Here is a 16,791-nt window from a genome sequence, read left to right on the forward strand (position 1 = left end):
GTTTGTGATAAAAGTGCTTTCAAAAATTCCTTATTAAGTGTAAGCTACTTCACAGATAAATGTTACTCTGAAGATACTCAGTTAATAGGACTTTGCTGAGCAGAGAGGTAAATAGAAGATAAAAGTCCAGCTATTTTTTTCCTTGTTGTTTCCTTCTCTGCTTCTGTCTTCCCCTTAATATATATTTATGTAGCATCCCTTAATATGTATTTACTGTAGCACAGGCTTTTGAAGGCAACTTTCATGATTCTCATTTTTTTACCTTGAACTCTGACAACAGCTTGCTACATGAATCATCAGTGCAAACTGTAGAGTACTTCCATTTTTCATGTGGCAGAAGAAGCATGCAGGTCAACAAATTTGCAGTGTATGAGTTGAACAGGCATCAAAATACACTTTATATCCAAATGAAGGCTTTGATTTATATTATCATTACTATCTGTCTCCTGAGTCATCAAAAAGCACAGTATTAAAGATTAATAGAACACCTGTCATTCCTTAAAATATGACCTTTCTGTGCATTATGCTGAAGATCTTGCTCCACCTTTTTTTCCAAGTGAAAATTCATAACTGTGCTTCAGTAGAGTTGAAATATCAGTGTAAATTATGCAGGATGTCTCTGATAAATGCTCTCAGATATAAATAAACAAATCCTTAGATTTAAACTGAAGACTCTAAGTTTACTTTTTTTTTTTTTAATTTCTATCTTATTTCACTTCTTTCTTAGTGTCTGCCGAAATGCAAAGATCCAGTGTACTTCAGTGAAATTAAGAATGGAAAGTAAGTGCTATTCTTTAAAGTAAAATAAAACAAAAAACATAACCCAACCTTCAAACCCAAGCCTGCACTTTCCATTTGTATTCTCCACTTATTTGTCTTGTGTGTTTGGTTTTTCCCTTTCTGCAAAACAGTTGTGCATTTTCACTTTGTTGCCTCTTTTTTTTTTTTTTTTCATAAGGATACACATACCCCAAGATTTCTGCCTCGGTAACTGCCACCTTTCACACACATTTATTTTCCCTTTCTTTGATTCACCTCAAGCAAAAACATACCTTTCAGGTTCAAGAGAATGTTCTTCTAACAAGACCTACTTTGATTGCGACGGACCCCTGAAGTGGACTTCGCAAACACCTGTGCAACTTAGCTGTCATACTCCTGAAACTGCTCAGGTATGTATTCAGTTTTTCTCTATGTCATGTTTCCTTTATTCTGCATTCTTTAAACTACACAGTCCAACACAGAAAACACAGTAGTAACAAACAGTTCATTTCTCTTTAGTTTAATCTTCCTTTCTTTTACTCTGCTGCCAATTTCATGATTATTCTCCTCTCCTTTTTATTGTGTCTTCAGTAGAGTAGTACTTTTCAAGTGAAATACGATTTGTATTTGTGTTCTTAGACAATCAAAAAAGAAAAACATTAGAAACTTGGAAAGAAAAACCTCATAAAACTGATGTATTAGGCTGTTTGGTTATAAATGCAGCTTTTACTGGAGTGCTTTTGAAGAAGCAGAAGAAAAAATCAGTGCTTTTTCATAAAGTAACAGTTATTTTTCCTTATATTTCTCAGTTCCAGGCAGAGTGTGTCTCAGGCTGTGTGTGTCCTGAAGGTCTATTTGATGATGGCAGAGGGGGCTGTGTTGAGCAGAAGGACTGCCCATGCATTCGTCATAATCTGTGGTATTCTCCTGGACAGACAATAACAGTGGGCTGCAACACCTGGTAAATTACAATTTTGTACTCTTTTCTAGAATATATTCTGTGCAGTAAACTTATAGTCATGTCTAGGCATATATACTACAGTGGTTGCTATGGTTGCATGTATAAACCTTAATTTTCAGGCATACTTTTTGCTATTTGAGGCAATACAGGTTGTGCTGAAAATACTGCGGTAATAGCTACATCTGTTTTCAGAAGACACCTCTTATTGGGAAAGTGCACTAATTTTTGAGATATAGATGCTATCAGATCTAAAACATGTAGCTGGCCAGAATCAAAAATAATGTTATACGCTTAAAACCAAGCTAAACTATTGAAGTTAAGACTTAAGACACTCTGTAACATCAAAACGGGTATTGTGCACATTATCATGTTGTATCAGGTAGCCATTGAGTTTGTTCTGCAGTTTTCCAAACAGCACTTTTGGTGAGATCTTAAACTTCAACTCTTCTGCTCTCTTCTAGTACCTGCAAAGAAGGGCTTTGGACCTGCACTGAAGAGGTGTGCTATGGGACTTGCACGATATATGGAAGTGGCCATTATATCACCTTTGATGGAAAATACTATGACTTTGATGGGAGTTGTGAATATGTGGCTACTCAGGTAATGTTCATCAGTAGGGCTGAAATGGCATCAAATTGCTTTGAAGATCTGTTTCCTTCTTTGGTTTTGTCATTCCTTATTGTCAGCCATTACTGTTACTGAGGTGTTCACACATTCTGCCAAGATAAATTCTGTATTTTCAGAACAGGCAAGCCATGTGAATGTTCTTCTTTTGTTTTGTTTTTCTATGCCGTGGTCATAAATCATACGTAACAGCTATTTTCTAGTGGGACCTAACAGCTCACTATCAGCAGTGAAATAAACCAAAATTCTAAGCTTACAAAGATATTTATATTCAAAGCTTAAAACAAATATATTTATATTTAAAGATATATTCCTCATTTTGTTTCATTGTCCTACTTGTTTCCCAGGTTTTGCCGCGCGTGAGACTGTATTAACTGTTCGTATGTGTGCAAAGGTGTATATGTACATGTTCATGCATCTCAAAAATATATGTATGTATTTCAAATATGAAACGTCAGTATCAATTTATACATTGTGGAGATTTAAATGATTGAAATTATGAATAGTTCTAACTAAAATTTAAATATTCTATCTAATTTTCATTTTCTCATTTTTTCTTCTTTTTTTGAATAGGATTTTTGTGGTGACAAAAATTCTGGTGGGTCATTCAGTATCATCACAGAGAACGTCCCTTGTGGAACTACAGGAGTCACCTGCTCAAAGGCTATTAAAATGTTTCTAGGGGTAAGTGTGTATATATCTGTATCTAAGTATTTTTTAGAAAAGTAATGTTCCAAAGTCACGTCCCGAAAAGCAGCTATAACAAGTAAATGTTAGAGGAACCATCAAATTAATATGTACAGGTGTGGATTCTTAGGTACTGAAAATTGTCTCCAACAAAGCTTCCACACAACTTTCTGTTAACTTGAAAAGTCATCCCAGACTTTGAACTACTGATTTCAGAATGAGTTTTATTGTTACTACTGTCCAATATTTTATCTCTTCATAAAAGTTATAATATTTTTCTTTTTACCTTTCAGAAAACAGAACTGAAATTAGAGGACAAAGATTATAAAGAAATTCAGCGAGATGTTGGTGATGATGTGCATTATTGGAACAGGACAGTAGGCCTCTACCTTGTTATTGAGGCCAGCAATGGTGTGATGCTTATATGGGATAAGAAGACTACTGTTTTCATCAAGCTGACCCCTGATTACAAAGTTAGGACCTATCTGTCTTTTTTTCAAGTAGCAGTATACATAGATAAATGAGCTAAGGAAACATAAATGTTCTTTTATTCTGACTCCATATTTAACACCTGTATTCTCTTCATATTGATGATAAGTGTGCATTATTACTATCACACCTTGCAGAGATGTTACTGGAGTTTCTTACAGTCCATCAAAATGCATTGCAGGGAATGTATAGCATATGACTGCAATAAAGCTAAACATCTAAGGCATTCCAAGTTTGTGAATATTAAGAGCCAAGCATCCAAAGTAATTTAGGGGATGTGAACTGACTGTACATACACTTGGAAACTAGCATGGAATCTCAGCCCTGAGTTAAGATCAAACTCCCTGTACAGTATGGAAATGTTAGTTTCAATTTCTGAAAATCAACATGCTGAATTATAGAGTACTGAATTCATTAGACTGAAAGAGGAGGTGCAGGGTTCTATAAACAGGGATATACTGTTGCTTGAGGGGGTTAAGGTACCTTAAATAGCACTATGAAAAATATACTATTGTAGGTGAGTGATTAAATTATAAGTTTCTTCTTCCCCCCTTCTCCCCTTTCCCCCCACCCCCCCAGAAGAAATGGTGCTCATTATATTAGAAGGTTTTAATAAAACCAGTATTGAGCAGAATGAAATTCCCTCAGGCTTGTATTAATAGCTAGGTTATAATAAACTGAGAAAAAATGGAAAATAAATTAATTATTCTCAGCTGAAAAAGGCTTAGCCACTGTTTAGTGTTATAAGTTGGACGAAGAACCACAGAGACATGGAAATGCACAAAATATAATTGGCTTCAAGGAGAGAAGACACAGCAGCTGCGTGGTTTGCTGAGTACACACACAAATAAGGGTTTAATTTCTGTACAAGGAAGTAAAGATGAAAATACATCATTTACAGGGAGAGTCAGTCATCCTTTTTAATATCAATGTTTTGCTCTTGCTTTACTAGAGTCTGTTTCTCACTTCCATGGTACATTTAAAAGCTGTGGATACATTAATTTCCTTTTCCAGGGCAAAGTGTGTGGCTTATGTGGCAACTTCGATGACAAATCTAACAATGACTTTACAACAAGGAGTGGGCTGCAGGACACCAATGCTCTGATATTTGGGAATTCCTGGAAACAGTCTTCCATGTGTCCAGATGTCACAGAAGAGATTAAGCCCTGTGACGTGAAACCACATCGGAAGTCATGGGCAGAGAAAGAATGCAGCATCATCCGAAGTGAAGTCTTTGAAATTTGTCATTCCAAGGTTTGTAGAGGGAAGTGATGGGACAGCACAGTGCATTTCTGTTGCCACAGAGCAGAGAGATCATCAGAAATGAATGAAAAGATGGTGAAGTAGTGATCTTCAAGTAAGTCTGTACAGTTGCAGGTGTCAGTACATTTCAGCTCGCCTTAATCAAAGTAGTCTGAGTATCTGTGGCAATGGGACTGTGTCAGTAGTGGTGCCCCCCAGCTGTACAAGCCCTTCTTTATCACCACAGTTTCACTGCTACTACTGTGCAAGTTAGCTTCATAAATTTATCCTCAACATCTCTGTGCTGCAGTTGCACCATCTCTTGTTGAGACACTCTCAATACTCTAAGTTCTGAAAGGCCTTGTGATCATCAGACCCATCTTCCGACAGAAACCCATACTGTACTTGAAAGATGGCTGTTGAAGATAATGCCACTCCTTGTAATATTCAACCCACAGAAGGGATCTTCTTGTAAACTGCTGACGTCACACAGATTAGACATGCTTAGCTGCTAGTACTCTGCTTCCAAATTCTCATAGCACACACGATGTCAGTCTCACAGCTTCCAGAGCACAGTGCACAGAGCGTGCTTCTCTATTTCTTCTCTCCTTACCAAAGTATGGTAATATTAATAACAGTTTGTTCTTAATTCACAGTGGGAAAGCCAGTAAGAATTATTAATTTAATTAACTTAATAGATGTCTCTATGTTGATTCCTCCAGCACCTAAAATCCAGTCTAAGTTTCTCCTCTTGCAGTCTCAAGCAAAAAAATTGAAATGTTTTGTTAAAGTGTCTTTGGATAAACTCCAAAAACTGGCAAGCACAAAATTCTCTGCTTCATATTTGGTGTGAAGTGCAGCCTTTCTGACATTGCTCACCACTTGGCTGGCAGAGCTCGATGGAAGATAAGACTTCATTGGCATCAATACAACTTGGTTGTGAGAGCAGAGAAATGGAACTCTGTTAGAAAATGTGGGCACTTACCCAGGGCTCTTGTTTTTTTCACTCATAGAAAATTATGAAGGTGCTGTATTACTTAAAGTCTGTTACTATCCAAAAGACATTAAGCAGCTTCAAGCCTATACTGGTTGTTTGGATTTGGCAATTCTTAGAAACAGTCTTATTCCCACCCAGCTCATATCTCGAGAGATCTCTCAATCTTACAAGTTTGAAAACTAAATTGTAGATGCACAGTGGCACCATTTCTTTCCCCAACAGGTAGACCCGATTCCTTTCTATGAAGCTTGTGTTCATGATGCCTGCTCTTGTGACAGTGGTGGAGATTGTGAGTGCTTCTGTTCTGCAGTTGCTGCGTATGCTCAAGAATGTACCAAGGCTCAGGCCTGTGTTTTCTGGAGAACTCCTGATATATGCCGTGAGTAACAGTAAAACACAACTGTATATTTCTGGCTACTGTCAGAAAGCCTGTCAAATCAATCATTAATAATATCACTGTGAGGTTGTGTTTGCTATACAACACAATTTATTTTCACAAAATATCAGAGAACAAACAGAACTAGTGAATTTGTATATTTTAATTATCTTTTATTCAGCCTAGCTTTTCCCCTTCTCTTTCTCTTTCTTTCTCTTTCTCTTTCTCTCTCTCTTTCTCTTTCTCTTTCTCTTTTTCTTTCTCTTTCTCTTTCTCTTTCTCTTTCTCTTTCTCTTTCTCTTTCTCTCTCTCTTTCTCTCTCTCTTTCCCTTTCTTCTCATCCTTTTCCTTTTCCTATTCCTTTTCCTTTTCCTATTCCTTTTCCTTTTCCTTTTCCTTTTCCTTTTCCTTTTCCTTTTCCTTTTCCTTTTCCTTTTCCTTTTCCTTTTCCTTTCCCTTTCCCTTTCCCTTTCCCTTTCCCTTTCCCTTTCCCTTTCCCTTTCCCTTTCCCTTTCCCTTTCCCTTTCCCTTTTCTCCTTTCCCTTTTCTCCTTTCCCTTTTGTCCTTTCCCTTTTGTCCTTTCCCTTTTCCCTTTCCCCTAGCTGAGTTTCAAGTCATCCTTCCATTTTGCTTGATCATCGGTGAACTGTAACTCCTGTTATCTTCTCTCTTCTGTTCAAATTATTCACAATTTGATTTTAGCAAAAGTATAGAGAAATATTCCTGTGTAGATTAACCTAAACAGTATTGAGTATATTGTGTCCATTAGTTGTGCTAATACTCATACCAGTATGTCATAAAATAGTGTAAAATAATATTTAAATTAGTGTTTCCCCCGAAATTGCTCAAAACAATATTGTGAGATTCTAAGTAGCAGAAATGTTATTTTTTTAAATTTAAAAAATTCGTTCTGACTCAAAATTAAAGCTAGCTGTAGTTTTTAAGTGTAAGAAGTCAGTGAAACAGAAGTTATAAGTTATAGTTAGCTCTGATATATGTTTATAAAAGCTCCTTCCTCTCTCCATAGTAATCTAAGCTGAATTCTGTTTCAAGTTGTATCCATAATATCTCCTGTGCTTGTCCTTGGCCTGCTGGAGGTGACTCTCAGCCCATGTGATAAAGCAAGATAGAACTATTTTGAATATACTACAAGTTTTAGGAGTTTGCTAGTAACTAGGGAAGAAAAATACTCTCAAAAATCTACCTTTCATTTTCAATTAAAATCAATCCCAAAAGTCCAGGTCATATACCTGAAGAGAAATTTTGTGGGCTTAATATGTGGGTTCATTTAGTTTGTACCTTTGAAGACCTGACCAGAGCTGCATTCTGGCAACCGAAGGGCAACGAAGATGATTAAGATGATTAAGGGAGTGGAGCACCTCCCTTATGAAGAAAGGCTGAGGGAGCTGGGTCTCTTTAGTTTGGAGGAGACTAAGGGGGGACCTCATTAATGTTTATAAATATATAAAGGGTGAGTGCCATGAGGATGGAGCCAGGCTCTTCTCGTTGGCAAACAATGATAGGACAAGGGGTAATGGGATCAAGCTGGAACACAAGACGTTCCGCTTAAATTTGAGAAAAAACTTCTTCTCAGTAAGGGTGACAGAGCACTGGAACAGGCTGCCCAGGGAGGTTGTGGAGTCTCCTTCTCTGGAGACATTCAAAACCCGCCTGGACATGTTCCTGTGCGACCTCACCTAGGTGTTCCTGCTCCAGCAGGGGGATTGGACTAGATGATCTTTTGAGGTCCCTTCCAATCCCAAACATACTGTGATACTGTGATACTGTGAACCGTGTTTTTAATCATCTTCTCTTTTTTTTTTTCTCATCAGCAATATTTTGTGACTACTACAACCCTCGTAATGAGTGTGAATGGCACTATGAACCTTGTGGCAGTAAAATCACAACCTGCAGGATGATTAATAATGTCAGCACCAACTTTTCAGTACCATATCTGGAAGGTAATAAATTCCCTGGCAATTTTGTGTTTCATTTCATAGAACTTTGTCCAGATATCATTTAACGAATATGGAATAGTCAGTCAGCTTGACAAGATGTTCCTAAGTCTACTATGTTGAAATTGTCTCCTGCCTTACATAGATGTTTCTTACAATGTAATTATAGTTACATTGCTGTCACACACAAAACTAGGTCTCTGCTTGGGTAATATCCTGAAACACGCAAGATTACTACACCATTTTTACTTTGCATCCAATCCTAAGGGCATTTCAAGAGAAAAGGAAAACTTTTTACATGGTAAAGAAGCAAGTTAATGTTCACTGGGGTTTTTTAACCTTATCATTCTTTATGCATCATACCCATCTTGAATTCATTAAATTAAAGTGCAGAATCCTTACAGCAGCATTTTACAGTAGAAAATATCTTTGATATCAGGCACACTGATCCTGCTGCATATTGGATTCTTGACAGACACCACAAAATGTTATCAGAGGGCCACTGCAGCCTACACCATTTTCATTGTATTTTGTTTGTAGTTTTCGTTTAGTCTTTAAGAGCAAGATGTGAGGCTAAACCAGGTTATTCCATATGCCATCCCACTTTGAGAATGCACAATCCATTTAAATGCCATTTTAAACCTCAAAGTATGTAGAGGTATGCTATTAGTACATGAAAGCCCTTGTACTAGGTAACTGAAAAGGAACTGCATGTTATGGGGACTGCAACTATCCAAGAATTTGAATAACTTTACAAATGTCTTCTGTTTTACCACATGCTAAAGTTGGAGAAAGCAGTCATATTTTTGGCCACACAGTCTTTTTGGTTTGGACTGGAAGCAGTTATCTCCAGTTTAGGGATTAGAAATAAGTGCCCAGAGATTTGCTTTGCTATTTTAATCCTTGAACTGCTGACAAGAAAACAAAACAAAACCAAACCACAACAGACAAACAAACCAATCCTAGCCAAAATATGTAACAAAAAACCCAAAACAAAACAACAAAAAAAGTTGAGTCTTTGTTTTGATTGTTTCAAATTATCAGAAAGATTTAGAAAGTGTTAGAAGGCAGATTATAATATATCCAATTATCTTTTTTTTTCTTTTTTCTTTTTTTTTTTTTTTATATTTAGTGAAAACGCAGAGCACACTTAGTTTTGTTATGACACCTTTACTACACTCTTGCAGCATGAAGTGACTTCTAAGTAACAGTTAATTATATGGTCATTCAATTTACAGGCTATTTAGAAATTCATTACACTACAGAGAGGACTTTATGTAATTAAGAACTGGATTTCATGAGTGTTTATTTGGAAGCAGGACACAATGATTTTTTAAAAGTATACTTATGTGAAAAATGCAATAAGAATTGACAGATAATTAATCCACTGCAGATGGGGTTTGGGTCACTGGCCAAAGGTATGGAAAAACGTGGATAAATTATCTGTTTAGGTTGGAGACACCTGGCCTCCTAAAGGCACATCAACAAGGTCTACTGTTGCAATAAATATAGTGAAAAACCTGTTTATTAATGATTACACTTCTATATTTTTCACGAAATTATTATAGATATAGGGATCACATTTTAATGTCTGCAGAAAAATTGGGATGTTTCTTTGTCTTAAAAATGCTAGCTGCCAATATAAATTAATATAAATTAGGTGTTTACCCAATATCTTGAACTAGTAAAAACCAGATTCCTTAGTTTTCGTTACTAAACTCCTCTTTAATCCTCCTCACCTGAATATTAGCAATGAGAATTGTTTAATATAAGTCTTTTGGAAATACTGATTGTCCTAGGATTAATTTGAATTGGAATTTTTACATTTCTTTCACTATGCTTGATTCAGTGAGAATTATTTACCTTCAGAATGTATCCTATCGAGTTAACTCTTTATACTTTTAATTCATCCTATATGCTGTTTTACTTGTCATCGACAGGGTGCTACCCCAGATGCCCTAAGGACAAGCCTGTTTATAATGAGGAGACGAAGGAATGTGTGCCTGAAGATCAATGTGGGTGTTACTTCAATGGAACTCATGTTCCCACGTGGACCGAAGTACCCACAGAAGAGACCTGCACAAAATGGTATGTAAAAATGCAAAAACATCTGCAGTAATTCAGGAAGGAATTTATGCATTCTGAGCCCTTCACTTAGTTTACAGGTGATCAAGCAAATAGCATGCAACTTCAGCTGAAGAGCTGGTGTATTCTAGCATTTATATATACAAATCAGAGGAACAATGTAATTTATTACAGTTGAGACTTAAACTCAAAAAATGCTTGTACTTACAATATGTAGAGATTCTAAACTTTTCATTCACAATTTTCCAAACCCATAACAATCCAGATTTCAGGTTGACAGTGTTGTTACAATAAGTGTATTAGCAAATTCATTAAATATACTCTTTGAAGTGCCATAAATGTTATACTGGCATGAAACCTGAGTATGTCTCTAGAACAACCTCTTGATTCTCATGGTGCTTTGGGAAGAATGGGGCTACTCTGCCTTGCATTCTCACTTAAAACTGGGATTTCAAAATCACTGTAATCTGAAATGGTCTATACTAACTCTGAAAGAAATACCTGAGTCCTAACCACTCACTCCTAGAGCCTTATTAATGATAGCACAGACACTTATGACTTCACATGGTGACCAGAGACAAAAAAAAACCCTGATTGAGCTATATCTTCATTGCTCTGAAAAACAGTTGTTGTTATTGCAGCTTGCAACACGAAGTCATTTACGATAGTTTTAAGATGTTGTACTTAAAGAATGAAAGAGGTGACTTAGTTTGAGTGAAATAGTGATAGGCAATTTTGGAAAAAATGTATCCAGAACAATATCCAGAATGAAGATCAAGTGACAAATTCCTATGTTTCTGTGCTCGTGGGTCTGCTAACAGGTGCCATAAAACATATGCAACATTTTAATTTTTGAAAATTTTGCTTTTAGTGTCTGTTCCCCCTCAGGATCCATAGAGTGTACACCAATCCAAGGTAAATAAAGTTTGTGATTTTCTACAAACAAAAGAAAAAAGTGCATTGAACTGCTTTGTCTGTCTCTTTGAAATATCTTTTTCCAGTGCAAATGCAAGTTCTCACCAAGGAAAATTGGACAGCAATTTTGTTGAACTTTGCTGTTAGTACTTCTGGTTCAACCTTTTTCTCATGTTCCTTTATTCTTTGTCCCTATGTTCCACATCCAAACTAATTGACTTTACCACAAGAGTTTGCACTCCCGAACATGTAGTATAGAAAAGTGTCAGATAGTAAATTGCAATTTTTATTTCTCTCAAAATATTTTAAAACCCAGTTTGTACACCTGTTCCTCCAAATGTTTTATGCAGGGCTTTATTATGTATGTTTTAATGTTCTTCTAAATGTTAAGATAAATCTGTGCAATGTATTAGATCAAAGCTCCAGTTATAGCTCTGAAATGCTTACTTGTCCATAAAGATTCTGCCTTCATCCCTTACCCGTTAGTAGAAAAATTGCACAGTAAAGCTCTTTCTTGCAGGGTGTCCTTGTGTCATCAATGGAACGAGTTATCAAGAGGGTGAAACTGTGGCAAACGTACAGGATGGCAACATCTGTATAATATATGTTTGTGCAGGAAATGGTTCCGTAGTTGTTGAAAGCAATTCTACTTGCCTGTCTACAACCACATCTACAATCATTTCAACCTCCATTCCTACCCCTACTATTACAGCTATAGGTAAATATTCAACAGAGGTGTACAACTAAAAATTATTTTGTTTAATTAAAATGCTTTTAAAGATAGAATGTACAAATATATGAGCTTATAGTTGACAAAGAGTGATACTTATGAATAATTTTATTAGAGGACATTGAGAAATATTTTTAACACTTCGAGTTGAAGAAAATGTTTCATGGAAGAATTTATAATTATAAATATACAGTGTGCCTTCCTAATTCTGAAAAATGTTATCATCTCGGTATCCTGCTGAGAAAGTAGAAATTGTTTCAGTATTCTCAGCAAAAAAAATGTAATTAGGATATTTAAAACTACTATTATACTTTTTTTCTAAAGCTCTCAGATGATGAAATATTCATTCTTTTCTATTTCAGTTACCACCACAAGCCCTCCAGAAACTACAAGTAAGTTTAAAATAGAAAACTGAATTGTTAAAAAATGTCAAAGGAATATTTAAATGAAAAGGAAATTACAGATGGCCACTACAGAAAAATACTTTTGACACAGGAAAAAATATGTATTTTTTTAATTGCAAAAATGTGATAAGTATAGACACAAGAAAGACATTTGAAGGCTTCAGCTTGGTAATTTTATTTTGATGTGAAGTTTTCTGTTGAAAAACCTTGTAATAAACTAGTTTTAGAACTCTCTTCTCTTGAAGAAATGACAAGTTGCAATGCATTGTTTTAATCCTTAATGGAATACAATACAAAATTAACCTTCTCAAAATGTTCTCTGTAAGCTCAGATGCTGAATCTCTGTCTTTTCTTGCAGCTCTATGCTTTGAATTCATCTGTAATTGGACTGAATGGTTTGATGTTAGCAAACCTGGAGAAGATGGTGGTGACTATGAAACCTACGATGCAATAAGAAAAGAACATGGAGACAAAATATGTGAAGCTCCTGAAAAAATTGAGTGCAGGGCTAAAAATAAACCTGATTTGAGCTTAGAGGAAATTGGCCAGAAAGTAGAGTGTAACGTTACATATGGACTAATCTGTAAAAACGAGGAGCAAGATCTAGCTCTGTGGCCGCTTTGCTATAATTATGAAATCAGGGTAAACTGTTGTAAGTGGCATCCTTGTGAGACTACAAGTACACCAAGTTCAACACCAACTGCAACTTCAACCACCACTAGCACAACAGTACCCATCACAACTACAGCCAGGCAGCCAACAAAAATTACCACCACGCCCACCCCAACCATCACAAGCGGATTCACACCATCAGTCACCACCCCGATAACCTCACCCCATTCAGGTATTTAGCAGACCAGTTCTCTCTGCTCTTGCTTTGTAACAGGAAAAATAAAGGGCTGTCAGCTTCAGGGCTGTCAGGCATGTCATTGCCATAGCAGATATTGTGATGGCAGGAAGTCTTGGGAACTCTGTCCTTCCGCTGGAAAGAAGATCCCTACAAGGACCCATTGTGCAAGATTAGATTAGGCCTTAATTTAGACTACTATAATTTTAGACATTGTCTGGGTGGGGCTGTGCAAAAATTCTTCCCTTGATCCTCCTACTTTACCTCTGTCATTGCTAAAGTTTGCCTGTGATTATAGATCTAGGCAGTCTTTGCAGGCTGCCACTTGGGAACTATGGTCTTTGGCTTCTGAGATACCCTAGTGCACTGTGAACTTCTTAATAAGGGTGACGTCGCACCATGGGGAAACTACATAACAATCAGCCATGAATGTATTAATTCCAGACCACAGCATCCCCTCTCAGGTCTTATTCCATGACGCTGAGAGGTGTTCTAAGTAACAAGGCAGAGATAGGAAGCCTCACAGAGAATTACTCCTCGAAACATCTTAACCATTGGTAGGTATTTTCAATCTAGTGAGAAGCATATTACAACAACATCCTCAGTCTCTTTCATATGAAATGATTGTGTTGACGGTGACCATGCTTTGGAATGAGCCTGCTTTTTGGGGCCAGAAAGGAAGCCCTAGAGATAAAAGATCTTAATAGTCGTAAAAGCAGGATGAGAGCCAGATGTTAGCTGTAGCTGCCGAACTTGTAAATTATTTTCAGTGCATAATGTTCCCACTCATGCATCTTCCATGTGTCTGTTTTCTCTGTCCATGCTGTTTCTAGCAGCCCAACCCTCGTCCACAACGAGCACAGTGTCCTCTACACCCCCATCAACAGCCACTCCCACGTCAACAGCGTCGAAGCCTCCCACCAGCACCACCAGCACCACCATCACCACCACCTCAGTGCCCTCCAGCAGCACCACCAGCAGCACCCCAGGGACAACAACGATTGTTACTGGCCAATCAACACCCACCCCAACTACTGCAAGCACATCCACGCCCACACCGACATACACCTCCACCCTGCCAACTACCTCCGCACAAACTAGCTCCGCACAAACTATAGGTACTTGTCTGCTCTGTGCTGGCGTGTGTTGCCTTGCTGTGGGAGAAACAAAGGTCCTTGAGCACTTCAGCTTGTGCCTTCTGTATGGGATCGGGGGTGGCAGTCATTTTTGTGGGTTCCCAGCAGAGGCATGTGCCCAAATCTAGTGCTTGGGCTGGCTTCTTCAGAAGCGAGGAGGGTGCAGGGGTCCTGGGTAGAAGGTCTTGTGTTCCCTGAGTCAGCAGTGCTCCGAGGAGGCTTTCTGTTCAGGTGCCTCTGCCCAGCTTAGGCAGACACTGTACTGGTGGGAAGTCTTGCTTTTGCTGCTGTCGGATCCCGTCCTTCAGCTGGAGAGAGCGTACTGAGCGCGACCCAGGTTGTGCAATGGGAGTGGGGCTTGATTTTATGGCACTGCCACGTCAGGCAGTGTTTGGGTGCAGCCATGCAGACTTTCTTCCCTTTCTTCTTCTGCATTTCCTCTGTGGCCATTGCCGCCACTCACTGGCGGTGCTGTCTGTAAGGAAGCTTAGAAGGTGTTCCCGCAAGGGTCTGGGGAAAGGTTTCAGACTGCGGACTGACCCTTGATACGGAGCATGGCTCTGGGCAACCGGGCTCTTCCAGCGTTCCCGGGAGCGTTGTTCTCCAGCTGTCTGCGCGCTGCTGGGAAGCAAGCTACCGTTTTGGCAGCAGTGCGTGTCCTGTGCCTGCTTCCTTTGGGGTCATGAGCCCCCCTGGTGTTCGGTTTGTCCCCAAGACAGTGAGGTGGTGTGAGTGGCACAAAAAGGTGAGGGAGTGGCGGGAGTCCCCGTTCAGTCCTCCTCCAGCTCGTGTGTTGCCCTTATGCGAGTGCTTTTTGCGCACGTGAAGACCAATCCAGGAGTTGTGCCCTAGCTGCAAGGGGGAGACACACGTGGCTCGGCAGTGCCTGTGTCCTGGTTTGGCCCTGGTATGCTTTGTATGGCCGGGAACGGGAGGCCTGCCCACACAAGGCAGCTTTGTTGTTGCCTGGGTTGGCTGACTGACGTAGCAGTATCCGAGGGCACCCTTGTGCGCGCTGGATGCGCAGAGCACCACCCGCGAGTGCGCTGGTTCCCCAGCTTGCCTTCTCTGTTCCTGCTGTTCCTAATTGTTCCTCCTGCTGTCGTCCCCCAGATTGTACGTGTCAATGGACAGACTGGATTGATGTGAGTTACCCAGACAGCTCTGACAGAAATGGCGGTGACAATGAAACCTTTGAGAATATTCAGAAGCACAATCCCTCCTGGGTCTGCGTGAAGGCGGAGAATATTTCATGCAGAGCAGAGAGATTCCCTGATGTTCCCATTGAAGATTTGGGACAGATCGTGACATGCGATGTCAGCACAGGCCTCATCTGTAACAACAGGGATCAGACCGTAGGAGGTACATCTCTGGTGCCGGTCTGCTACAACTATCAGATCAGTGTCTGCTGCATCCCCAACCGACCCGAATGTATTCCAAGTACCACCGCCAGCACCACGACGGCCCAACCCCCGTCCACAACGAGCACAGTGTCCTCTACAACCCCATCAACAGCCACTCCCACGTCAACAGCGTCGAAGCCTCCCACCAGCACCACCAGCACCACCATCGCCACCACCTCAGTGTCCTCCAGCAGCACCACCAGCAGCACCCCGGGGACAACAACGATTGTTACTGGCCAGTCAACACCCACCCCAACTACTGCAAGCACATCCACGCCCACACCGACATACACCTCCACCCTGCCAACTACCTCCGCACAAACTAGCTCCGCACAAACTATAGGTACTTGTCTGCTCTGTGCTGGCGTGTGTTGCCTTGCTGTGGGAGAAACAAAGGTCCTTGAGCACTTCAGCTTGTGCCTTCTGTATGGGATCGGGGGTGGCAGTCATTTTTGTGGGTTCCCAGCAGAGGCATGTGCCCAAATCTAGTGCTTGGGCTGGCTTCTTCAGAAGCGAGGAGGGTGCAGGGGTCCTGGGTAGAAGGTCTTGTGTTCCCTGAGTCAGCAGTGCTCCGAGGAGGCTTTCTGTTCAGGTGCCTCTGCCCAGCTTAGGCAGACACTGTACTGGTGGGAAGTCTTGCTTTTGCTGCTGTCGGATCCCGTCCTTCAGCTGGAGAGAGCGTACTGAGCGCGACCCACGTTGTGCAATGGGAGTGGGGCTTGATTTTATGGCACTGCCACGTCAGGCAGTGTTTGGGTGCAGCCATGCAGACTTTCTTCCCTTTCTTCTTCTGCATTTCCTCTGTGGCCATTGCCGCCACTCACTGGCGGTGCTGTCTGTAAGGAAGCTTAGAAGGTGTTCCCGCAAGGGTCTGGGGAAAGGTTTCAGACTGCGGACTGACCCTTGATACGGAGCATGGCTCTGGGCAACCGGGCTCTTCCAGCGTTCCCGGGAGCGTTGTTCTCCAGCTGTCTGCGCGCTGCTGGGAAGCAAGCTACCGTTTTGGCAGCAGTGCGTGTCCTGTGCCTGCTTCCTTTGGGGTCATGAGCCCCCCTGGTGTTCGGTTTGTCCCCAAGACAGTGAGGTGGTGTGAGTGGCACAAAAAGGTGAGGGAGTGGCGGGAGTCCCCGTTCAGTCCTCCTCCAGCTCGTGTGTTGCCCTTATGCGAGTGCTTTTTGCGC

The 16,791-nt window shown here is 40.1% G+C and overlaps 1 protein-coding gene across 2 annotated transcripts in view; it reads left to right on the forward strand.

Moving 5' to 3' along the window:
- MUC2 (mucin 2, oligomeric mucus/gel-forming) overlaps window positions 1–16,791 on the forward strand; it is a 61,539-nt gene that overhangs the window by 17,499 nt on the left and 27,249 nt on the right. Inside the window, exons 17-32 of one of the 2 annotated variants that reach the window (XM_065065066.1) lie at window positions 728–780; window positions 1,060–1,169; window positions 1,569–1,720; window positions 2,182–2,320; window positions 2,918–3,028; window positions 3,325–3,504; window positions 4,535–4,774; window positions 5,982–6,138; window positions 7,968–8,096; window positions 10,031–10,178; window positions 11,047–11,090; window positions 11,611–11,808; window positions 12,183–12,212; window positions 12,583–13,068; window positions 13,905–14,189; window positions 15,321–15,953. In XM_065065066.1, coding sequence (XP_064921138.1) covers window positions 728–780; window positions 1,060–1,169; window positions 1,569–1,720; window positions 2,182–2,320; window positions 2,918–3,028; window positions 3,325–3,504; window positions 4,535–4,774; window positions 5,982–6,138; window positions 7,968–8,096; window positions 10,031–10,178; window positions 11,047–11,090; window positions 11,611–11,808; window positions 12,183–12,212; window positions 12,583–13,068; window positions 13,905–14,189; window positions 15,321–15,953 — 3,095 coding nt within the window. The remainder of the gene's footprint in view (window positions 1–727; window positions 781–1,059; window positions 1,170–1,568; window positions 1,721–2,181; window positions 2,321–2,917; window positions 3,029–3,324; window positions 3,505–4,534; window positions 4,775–5,981; window positions 6,139–7,967; window positions 8,097–10,030; window positions 10,179–11,046; window positions 11,091–11,610; window positions 11,809–12,182; window positions 12,213–12,582; window positions 13,069–13,904; window positions 14,190–15,320; window positions 15,954–16,791) is intronic. The other variant, XM_065065067.1, reaches the window with a different exon arrangement.

This window comes from Columba livia, chromosome 5 (assembly GCF_036013475.1).
Source record: "Columba livia isolate bColLiv1 breed racing homer chromosome 5, bColLiv1.pat.W.v2, whole genome shotgun sequence".
NCBI classification, from domain to species: domain Eukaryota; kingdom Metazoa; phylum Chordata; class Aves; order Columbiformes; family Columbidae; genus Columba; species Columba livia.